Here is a 10,928-nt window from a genome sequence, read left to right on the forward strand (position 1 = left end):
ACTTAATATTGCTTTGTACTCTGGCAAATCTCTGTCATCTCTTAGGCCCTGATTCTGCAAAGACTCAAGTATGAGTAATCCATTGACTCCTTGTGGCTAATGTGTATAAAGTTATTCACATGTTTACATCTTTGAGGGTTGGGGCTTAATCTTTTGTATTTGGTGTGAGTTTTGTGCTTGTTAATCTTGGAAAGACAGAAGGGGAGAGCCAGCTGCAGGTGCTTTACCTGCTTTCATCTCCATACGTGAAGTTTAGGTTTACAACGCTGCTTTCTTCTCAAGAGTTATGTTTGAGTTTTGAAAACTCTAGAATGAAAAACATGGTGTTGGGTTTTTTTTGTATTTTAATTAAAGCCCTAGTATCCTACTCCAAAGTCAAACTTAATTTTTGTTTTCTACTTATTTGTCTTGAGACAAGAAGATCTAAAATTTCTCAGGTCACTTTTTACTAGTTTACTCCAATGATTCATGTTTCCATTGACTTTAACTAGTCTTGAGCCTTAAGAGCTGGGCCAGTGTGAGAGAGAGAGAGAGAGAACACCAAAATGTCTATGGATTTGATAACTTTCCAATGAATGCCACTTGTCTTGCTAATCTGCTGATAGCAATAAATAAATGCAAATGAAAACTTTTCATTTTTTAAAACTCACAGGATTTTTTAGAAAAGCTAAAATGTTCATTTGCATTAGGTTTTTGAAAATGAAGGCCTCTACAATTACTATTCAGAGGAGATGGAGAGAAACCATTACTGCAAGAACAATTCTGCTACAATTCCTAGCAACCAAGGAAGCTGCAGTTAAGATTCAATCAGGTTACAGAAGATACAGCACTAAGAAACAGATTAAAAAGGTATTTTCACTCTTAAAGTCAGCTAAGACATGGGTGGTGTTGAATGTTAAATATTTTCAGTGTGTGCAGTAAACTTTTGTAATATACTCCGCGTGGTTGGGGAAGAGGCGGGGCCAGGGCATGGATTTGGGGAGGGATCCAATGGGGGGAGGTGGGGGGGGAGAGCCCCTCCGGGCTCCGTCTGTGAGCCGGAGCGGAGGGCAAAATTGCTTGTTTGTCCAGTGTCCTAACCAAACATCGGTTGGGACGCAGGACAAACAAGCAAATATCGGGACAGTCCTGATAAAATCGGGACGTCTGGTCACCCTATTTTGGATGTTTTTCTACATTTTCATATAGTATTCTGTGTTGTAATTGAAATGAAAGTGTATATTTTTTATTACAAATATTTGTACTATAAAAATGATAAACAAAAGAAATAGTATTTTTCAATTCACCTCGTACAAGTACTGTAATGCAATCTTTGTCATGAAAGTGCAACTTACAAATGTAGGTTTTTTTTGTTTGTTACGTTATTGCACTCAAAAACAAAATAATGTAAAACTTCAGAGCCTGCAAGTCCACTCTGTCTTAGCGATTGGCTGAACAAGAAGTAGGACTAACAAGTTTGTTTACATTTACAGGAGATAATGTTGCCCTCTTCTTATTTACAATGTCAGCAGAAAGTGAGAATAGGCATTTGCATGGCAGTTTTGTAGCCAGCATTGCAAGGTATTTACGTGCTAAACATTCATATGCCCCTTCATGCTTCAGCCACTATTCCACAGGACATGCTTCCATGCTGATGCCGCTTGTTTTAAAAAAAAAAAAAAAAAAGCGTTAATTAAATTTGTGACTGAACTCCTTGGGAGAGGATATGTCCCCTTCTCTTTTACCTACATTCTACCATATATTGCAGTCTTGGATGACAACTCAGCACATGTTGTTCATATTAAGAACACTTTCACTGCACATTTGACAAAACGCAAAGAAGGTACCAATGTGAGATTTCTAAAGATAGCTACAGCATTTGACCCAAGGTTTTAAGAATCTGAAGGTGCCTTCCAATATCTGAGAGGGACGAGGTGTGGGGCATGCTTTCAGAAGTCTTAAAAGAGCAATGCGGAAACTACAGAACCACCAAAAAAGAAAATCAACCTTCTGCTCAGATAATGAAAATGAACATGCGTCAGTCCATTCTGCTTTGAATTGTTATCGAGACGAACCCATCATCAGCATGGACATATGTCCTCTGGAATGGTGGTTGAAGCATGAAGGGACATATGAATCTTAAGCGCATCTGGCACGTAAATATCTTGCGACGCCAGCTACAACAGTACCATGTGAACGCCCATTCTCACTTTCAGGTGATGTTGTAAGCAAGAGGAGGGGCAACATTATCTCCTGCAAGTGTAAAAACTTGTTTGTCTGAGCAATTGGCTGAACAAGAAATAGGATTGAGTGGACTTGCAGGCTCTAAAATTTTTAATTTTTGAATGCAGTTTTTTTGTACATAATTCTGCATTGGTAAGTTCAACTGTCATGATAAAGAGATTGCACTACAGTACTTGTATTAGATGAATTGAAAAATACTATTTCTTTTGTTTTTTTTACAGTGCAAATACTTGTAATCAAAAATAAAGTCAGCACTGTACACTTTGTATTCTGCGATGTAACTGAAATCAATATATTTGAAAATGTAGAAAACATCCAAAAATATTTAAACAGTATTCTATTATTGTTAGTGCGATTAATTGAGATTATTTTTTTTAATCGCTTGACAGCCCTACTTATAATACTTGCTGCTATTTAAAAAAAAGGTTTGTCACCAAAATATTAAGTATGGATGGGGAAAAGAGAAGTAAAACTAGAACTAAGATTGCACTGAGTTGTGAATGACACCAGGAAATATATCAGAGTTGTTTTTCCCCCCTTTTCGAGCTCTTCCATCTCCCTAAAGGTTCAGGTTTCCTTTACTTTGGGAGCAAACAAAATCCCAGTCACTTAAACTATGCCAAATATTGCATTTGCCTAATCTACACTGAAAACAATAAGACCTCCTCTTTAAGTAAATGTAAAAATGGCCTATTGCCGTCATGGTCAACCTGCTTAAAATAAAATCCATTGCCAACATTTTTAAGTCCTTTAAGGAGGGGAAAAGCCTCTAAGTTGTGAAAACTCCTACTGCTATTAATGAATGCTGACTGACTTGCTGAGTTGAATTTAAGTAAGAAGTTTAGTGGCACCTTCATTTTATTTTTGATCCTTGGCCACTTCTTTCCATCTTACGATAGATCAAGGGTGAGCAAACTACGGCCTGTGGGCCATTTTAAGCCGACCCGCGAGCTGCACCACGCGGCTTGGCCCAGCTCTGGCACTCTGGCCAGGGCGCTGGGTCTGGGGCCACACCACATCGCTTGGCTCCGCTCCAGTGCTCCAGGTGGGGCCCACCCCACACGGCTCGGCCCCGCTGCGACTGGGGCTGTACCACACGGCTCCTGGAAGCTGCAGCATGGCCCCGTGCCGGCTCCTACATGCTCTACTGGGAGCTGCAGGGGCAGTGCCTGTGGATGGGACAGCACACAGAGCCGCCTGGCTGCGCCTCTGCGTAGGAGCCGGAGAAGGGTCATGCTACTGATTCTGGGAGCCACTTGAGGTAAGCACCACTTGGAGCCTGCACCCCTGAGCCTCTTCCCACGTCCCAACCCTCTGCCCCAGCCCTGATCCCCCTCCCACTCTCCAAAGCCCTCGGTCCCAGCCCAGGCCACCTCCCTTTACCCCAAACCTCTCATTCCCAGCCCTGATCCCTTTCCTGCTCTCCAAATCCCTTGGTCCCAGTCCAGAGCACCCTCCTGCACCCTAAACCTCTCATCCCCAGCCCCCCTCTCCTCCCAAAGCCAACACTCTCTTCCGAACCCCAATCTCAATTTTATGAGTATTCATGGCCTTCCATACAATTTCTATTTCCCACTGTGGCCCTCAGGCCAAAAAGTTTGCTCACCCCTGCAATAGATGGTAACACAATAAACATGAAAACCTAATGTACTTTCACTATGACAAGAAAAAGCACACTTGACTATCAACACACAATTTATCTTCTAGAAGCAGCAGGCTGCATGTTTGATTCAGGCAGCTTATAGAGGCTTCAAAGAAAGACACAAGTTTCATCAACAAAAAGCTGCTGCTTTGATCATCCAGAAACGTATACGAGCTAGGCAAGAAGGAAGACTTGAATGCATAAAATACATCAAAACTAGAAAAGCTGCTATTAAACTGCAAGCATTTTTCCGGGGGTGGTTAGTGAGAAAAAAGGTAAATGTCTTTTTAAGTGATTATAACTACATAGATGTTAAAAATATGTAAGATTGATTAGGAGTTAGGCTACAGTGAGAAACTCAGACATTACACTAACCCCTGCTGTATTTCTTGTAACTCCATTTCTGAGTTAGCATAGATTATGATGTAGCAAAGACTAACTCTGGATTTGATTATTAATGCTGTTTCCTGTCTGTTTTTCTTTCTACAGGTTTTAGACCAGAAACAGAAGAAGCGGCTGCTTTGTTTTTCAGCTGCTGCATATCATCATCTCTCTGCTATTAAAATTCAGAGAGCATTCAGAATTCACCTTGTATTGAAACATGCACAAATGCAGATCTCTTCTGTCCTATGTATTCAGGTTAGCATTGTTGGGAGGAAGGAGCTATTGCATACTACTCATTCTCTTCAACTATTTTATTTAACTATTACCTAACTGGAGTAATCACCAAACTACCCAGCAGGGTTGTTGCAGTGCTGTCATCAACTGTCACCAGTGGCCCCATTGTGGATGTGAAGGCCATGCCTCCTCTACACTCTCAGGCCTGCTAGTGACCCTAACTGGAAACCAAAGTCCTGACCCACTCCCTTCTCTATGCTGGAGGGAGGAGAGACCCGATGAAGGGGAATCACAAACTGCATGAGACATGGAGTGATATCCCTTAAACATGCAATAGCATGCTCAGGACCAATGTGTAAGCAACCCCAACTAGGTTACAGGGACCTTATTTGGACACTTTCTAACCCAGGGGTAATCGATTATTTTTTGTTAAGATTCAAACTTCTTGGTCAAGGTCCAGACTCCAGAGAAAATAATAAAAATTATAGTAAGTAAATAAAAAGATTTCACGGTCTGTTCAAAAGCATCAGGTGGTCCAGATTTGGCCTGCAGTGTACCTATTGACTACCCCTGTTCTAACCCAACCTATCACACAGGGACTTGTCTAAGTTGAGACAACTAATTTAACCTCCCCAGAACAAGACTCGGACTGCTAAATGGAAGGTGAAAAAAATCCACATGCCAAAACAGGCCAATTTACTATATAGGAAAAATCCTTTCCAGACCCCAAAACTGGAGATCAGCCTAGTCCCCAGCATCAAAGGAGACCCTGCAACTGGTTTAAGGATGGGGCTAGCAACTTCTCTTCCTATCCACCTCTGTCAAGTGAGAGCTAATCGCCCAGCTCCATTATTACCGCCACAGTCCAGTGGCACATTTCCCCCCTCACCAAGGGTTTATTTAGGTGATGGTGTTCAGTTCCTGGCTTTGCATCAATTAAATCCATGATACATTCAGATTTTAGTCCTTACTCTGTCAATATTTAAGTTACAAGAAGTGTGTGCAGACATGCATGTGTGGTGGTATCAGGAAAAGAAAGCAAGCTTAATTTGTCTTTTAAAAACTTCCATTTATTTTAAACAGAGGTGGTTTCGAGCAAGACTGCAACAAAAAAAAAGTCTACAGGATCATCAGAAAATCATTAAAATACAGCAAATGGTTCGAAGGTGGCTGAAACAGAGAAATGAGGCTGCAACCACAATCCAAAGAGCTGTACGAAAGTTCCTTTTCTACAAACACAGAAGAAAGCTGAAGAATGGAATAATTAAATTTCAGGTATATGTATTCTCATAAGGGAATTCCATCTTGCTCATGTCTGCTATTATATAGTTCTTAAAAAAGCCTGCTTCTATTTTTATTACCAACCAGTGGTGTTTCTTTAAGAGTACAGATTGATATATATATATTATATATTGAATTGAATTTTATATATATATATAAAAAGATGAATACTGGATTGGAAAACTAAATACCAACTAACCATCAAGTAATAGTAAAAGACATTGTTTCTGACAGATTTATTTTTGAACTGGGAATCTAGTAGTCAGAGGACTGAATACTAAATCTGATCATAGGCTTATAACTTAGAATTCTACAACTGAAGTATTTTGAGATTAAACTTTTATTAAACTCATATAAGGTTGATTTGAGATTCTAATGAATATTCTATCATAGAGCCACTCTTACTTGTAAATCTTTTCCCATTTGTGAAATCTTTCTGCCATGTTTTCTCTCAGGCATTGTGGAGAGGATATTCTTGGAGGAAGAAAAATGACACAGCAAAAACTAAAGCATTACGACACAGTTTGGAAATGGCTAACAAAGAGAGCAAAGAAGAAAACAAACTGTGTAACAGAACTGCAGTTGCCATTGATTATCTTCTAAAATACAAACATATTTCTTACATTCTTGCAGCGTTAAAACATCTAGGTTAGTAGTTTCTTTTCGTAATTAAAAATTGGGCACTCTCAAGACAGCAGTGGACTCCCAAACTTCTGAGAAAGGGGAGCACATGATTATATTCAAGCTTACAGTACAACTGGGAAAAGTGACAAAGTTAGAGGATACAACAGTATGCAAAGCCATTTCCTTCTGAATCAAATATGGCACTGATAACAAGCCGTCTTAAAGAACAACCAACATCAGAATATAGTAATGAATGCGTTATTTTAGTTCCTGGCCTCCCCATGCCCAGCAGTACTACTTACTACATATAGGGCATAAAGGGAGTCCTACTTACTTTTAATTTCACCTGATACGCAGTCACACATACGCTGGATACCTTTGTCTTGACGGAATGTTCAAAATCATAGTTTAAAAATGTGGCTTGAAATTTATTTTTGTTTTTGTTCTAATGTATTTGCCAAGCCTAATAAAGAAAAATGTTACTGTTTTGAAAATAACTTGATTAGCATTCACAAATGAACCCATTTATTTTAGAGGTTGTTACCAGGCTCTCCCCTCTCTGTTGCGAAAATATGGCCCAGAGCGGAGCAATCTTCACTATTTTTATTCTGATCCGGAATTGCAACCGCAGTATCCCCTGTATGGAAGTTATCAAATATTCAGTTCAAGTCCTGCTTAACGTTTCAAAGGTATTTCAGTGTTTTGCTTTTGACGTTTCTTAAGTTGTGGATTGTCTAATATATAGATATTTACATTTATCCAAAGAGATTAGCATGAATTTATCCACTGTAATAACTGCTAGTTTTGCAAAAAACCACCCTTTTCCTGACTTTAAAATCAATTATTCCAAATTATTTTGAAGCAGGTCATCAAATTATTTTTCTTAATGTGAACAATTATTACATCCTATAAAATAGTTTAATTTTAATCATGGCTTTCAATGAATTTATTTTATTCGAACTAAAAGCTGAGTGGTGGCAGAGGGTGTGTGGTTGAAGAAGTACCAGGCTTTTTACGTTGTGAAATTAGTAAACAGTTTTGTACAGAAAAGAGAAATAATCATTGGTAGGGTATTGCATACTGAAGTTTTATGTATGATTTGTAATTAAAATATTACAGAAAACACTGGTATAGAATGCTTTTCCAAATTCTCACCTTTTCATATCTATAGATGATATAAACAGTTCTATAAGAAATTATTATTTAAAGCTAACTCAGCACAACTTTGAGTTGGAGATGTATTCGTTCTATTTACAGATCTAGTTTTTGGATAGAAATGTTTGCAAAACCAGCGAATTTTAGATGTGCTAACTTGTACTAATATAATACAAATGTATAGGTCTATGAAACAGTTATTCATATGTGATGCGCTGAAACCAGTAAAATGTTAAGCATTCAAGTCTAATACATTTTCCTAAGTGAATATCTTATATTTCATTACAAAAATTAGTATATTTTAATCAGTCAAACTGATTTTTTAATATTTTTTGTAGGCTTACATGATTTTAAAAGGATAAAACCTTTTTGGTTAGACAACTGAATTGCATTGTAGTTGTCTAAGTAAAATGAGAGCACAATATGTACCTCTGCTGTCCCAGTTTCTAGAAAAAAGTTTTAGAAAAATTGGCACTGTAGCTTAATGCTCAGAAATGAATTGTTTTATCTGAACTGCAATCCATATAATAAAAATATCACCTGGTTGGCCTGAATGAGAGTAGTCTTTATTTTCTTAGTGCTTGATAGAGCTATATTTGAGATCTGTTTACATCAGCTTTTCTGTCTTCCTTTTAAGTATGAAAGAACTACTCAAGCAGTTTATGAAGTGGAAAATTCTGTAGATACATTACTGGACTTACTGCAGATGTACAGAGAAAAGGCTGGTGACAAAACTTCAGCGAAAGGTGGAAGCATTTTCACAAAAACATGTTGTTTGTTGGCCATTCTTTTAAAGGATTCAAAGAGAGCTTCTGTAAGTTTTAGTACTTTATTTTTCGTAGTTTCTTATGGCTTCTTCCAGCTGGTCGCTATTGAATTATTCAGATTGACTGTTGAAGTATATGCATCTGACTATAGCAGTGTCCACCACAACTGCAATAGTACTTGTTGCTGTAATATTGTAATATGGTGTGTATTTCACCTTGAGTGTGGTGCATGATCTTTGAGTTGCACAACTGGGTCTTTCCACCCTTTTTTTAATATTTAAAAACATTGACAATTACCCAGCGCTCACATGCCGTTCTTTCTGATAATCCACTTGTACTTTCTTTTTCTTGATGACACTTTGTAAATATTGTCTTTGCCCTTGCTCTCCATTCCAATCCAGTAAGACTTACAACGTTCTCAAATTCTACTTACCATACAGTTGGTTTGTGAGACTTGATCTTGGCATGCACCATTGTTTCCTGGTTTGTGGCAGATTAATAAACTGTGTGTACACTAGCTGTATTTCTAAAATGATTTCCACCAGTGTAGCTCCATTGGTGGTAGCAACACTGGAAGTGTTAGTGTAGGTAAGGCTCCAGATATAAATAGCCACCAGCTGTTTATCCACATTTTAAGCCGCTTCAGAACAGCTCTGTGATACTCAGTGGTAATATTGCTGGTACCCATTTGGGGCCTTGTCTAATCTAGCACTTCCACTGGTGCAGCTGTAAATGAATTAGTTAATATTTGCTGTATCTTTGGAACCATCATTAGACAAAACTGCATTCAAGACATAGCGTAGTTGGAAATATCTGGTCATAAAGCTACTTGTGTATCTTCAAGTGTCACTGATAGTTCAAATGTCTAATGCCATCAGGATGTTGAAATGCCAACTGAAATTAAAAATCTATTGCGTTCAAATACATTTCAGTGTGTGTTCATGGAGAGAAGTGCTGCATGTTCTGTGAAAATGTAGACTATTGAGCAAACTGAGTAGTTTTGCATTATTACTATTAAATTGCCTTTTGAGTATTGATTATGTGAAATTTGCATTTCTTAGGATATCCGAAGCACATCTAGAGCTGCTTCTCGTATTCATAGCTTATATAAACTTACAGCTCGTAAACATAAAATGGATGCTGAAAGAACGCTTTCCAAGCACAAGATGCACACATCCATGAGTGGGAGTTTCTTTGTTCCAGTAACTCCTGTACGAACAAAAGTAGTTTCAAGGTAAGAATTTTAAAGTAACAGTATATTTTCACAAGAAAAAAAGCAGGTTGTCTAATTTCAAGCAATTCTTTTTTTCAGAATTAAACCAGACTGGGTTTTAAGGAAAGATAATATGCAAGAAATTGTAGATCCTCTGCAAGCTATTCGAATGGTAATGGATACACTTGGTTCTGCCTATCACTAAAATGTAGATACTATCTTTGAAAATGTGTGTGTATATATGTGTGTATTCAAAATGGATAAATGCTTTTGAGAGGGAAAACAAATTAGTGTCAAAAGTGATTACTTAAAGATGCAAATTTACTCTAAAATTCGGCATTTTATTTTGTATTTTGTATGGGTGGGTTTTTTTATGCTACTTTGTACTAATGCCTAAAGCAATTGTACAATAAAATACTGAACTGCTTTGAAGCTCTTGGATGTTTTTCTTGCTTTACTGTTTCAAATATACTGTTGTTATGCAGCTGTAATCTTATAAAAAAACCAAGGCAGCAATTTAACATGCAGCTTCTCACAAAGGCTGAATGTGTTTTGAATGTCCATTTGACAACGAGGAGCAATTATTTAGTGTGCAAGTCAGCCTGCAGAGATGGTATACATGAGAGGAAGGATGGTCCGGTGATTAGAGGACTCCCTTGGACTGTGGGAGACCCACATTTCAATTTTCATTCAATTACAAATACCCTGGGCAAATCACTTAATCTTTGCTTCAGTTCCCTGTCTATAAAATAAGGATAATAGTACAGGGGAGTGTGAGGATATGTACATAAATCTCATAATCCTTATCTCCATTTAGACACTTTCTTCCTGGGACTTCAGTTACTGACAGGGGCCAGGACTCTTCCTGTTCAACCAGCAGTCCACAGCATCTCCCTGAAATGTTTCTTCTTCTTTCCTGCTTCTTACCCACATCTTTCTGAAACAAGTCTAAGGAACAGCACAGAAAGAATTAAAAAGAAACAAACAAAAACTGCATAGGGAGTCTCTTTGGAGGATGAAGAAATTTTCTTCCTCAGAATCATTCTGTTGAGGGCTGGCTTTCTGAAACCAATTATTTAGATAGTTTTATTGACAAGGTCCAAAACGCCCTCTTTTAAGTGATAAAGAAGACTTACATGCATAATAAAGTGAAAACCAAAGGAAGACCATGCCTTTCTGGTCCTTGAATCATCAGGCAAAGTTGAACTTCAAATGCCTGTGCTCCAGACTCATGCAATCCACTGGGTAGGTTTTTAAACAAAGTTCTGAAGGTCAAGCACTCAAAGTTTTCTAGTCTCCAAACCCCTAATTACAAATCTTAAGAAAACTTCTAAGAAGTAATCACTTTGAAAATGTGCCCAATGCTTTCACTACTATTTTTAGTGACCTTTTTAAAGACAATGTC

The 10,928-nt window shown here is 38.0% G+C and overlaps 1 protein-coding gene across 1 annotated transcript in view; it reads left to right on the forward strand.

Annotated features, from left to right (window-relative positions):
• Window positions 1–9,949, forward strand: part of ASPM (assembly factor for spindle microtubules) — a 56,170-nt gene extending 46,221 nt beyond the window's left edge. Inside the window, exons 20-28 of the mRNA XM_045028478.1 lie at window positions 690–849; window positions 3,931–4,140; window positions 4,355–4,504; window positions 5,567–5,758; window positions 6,220–6,412; window positions 6,923–7,077; window positions 8,181–8,357; window positions 9,372–9,544; window positions 9,623–9,949. Of these exons, the coding sequence (XP_044884413.1) occupies window positions 690–849; window positions 3,931–4,140; window positions 4,355–4,504; window positions 5,567–5,758; window positions 6,220–6,412; window positions 6,923–7,077; window positions 8,181–8,357; window positions 9,372–9,544; window positions 9,623–9,728 (1,516 nt within the window). The 3' untranslated portion in view covers window positions 9,729–9,949. The remainder of the gene's footprint in view (window positions 1–689; window positions 850–3,930; window positions 4,141–4,354; window positions 4,505–5,566; window positions 5,759–6,219; window positions 6,413–6,922; window positions 7,078–8,180; window positions 8,358–9,371; window positions 9,545–9,622) is intronic.
• Window positions 9,950–10,928: the final 979 nt, after the last annotated feature.

Source organism: Mauremys mutica, chromosome 8, assembly GCF_020497125.1.
Source record: "Mauremys mutica isolate MM-2020 ecotype Southern chromosome 8, ASM2049712v1, whole genome shotgun sequence".
Taxonomy (NCBI): domain Eukaryota; kingdom Metazoa; phylum Chordata; order Testudines; family Geoemydidae; genus Mauremys; species Mauremys mutica.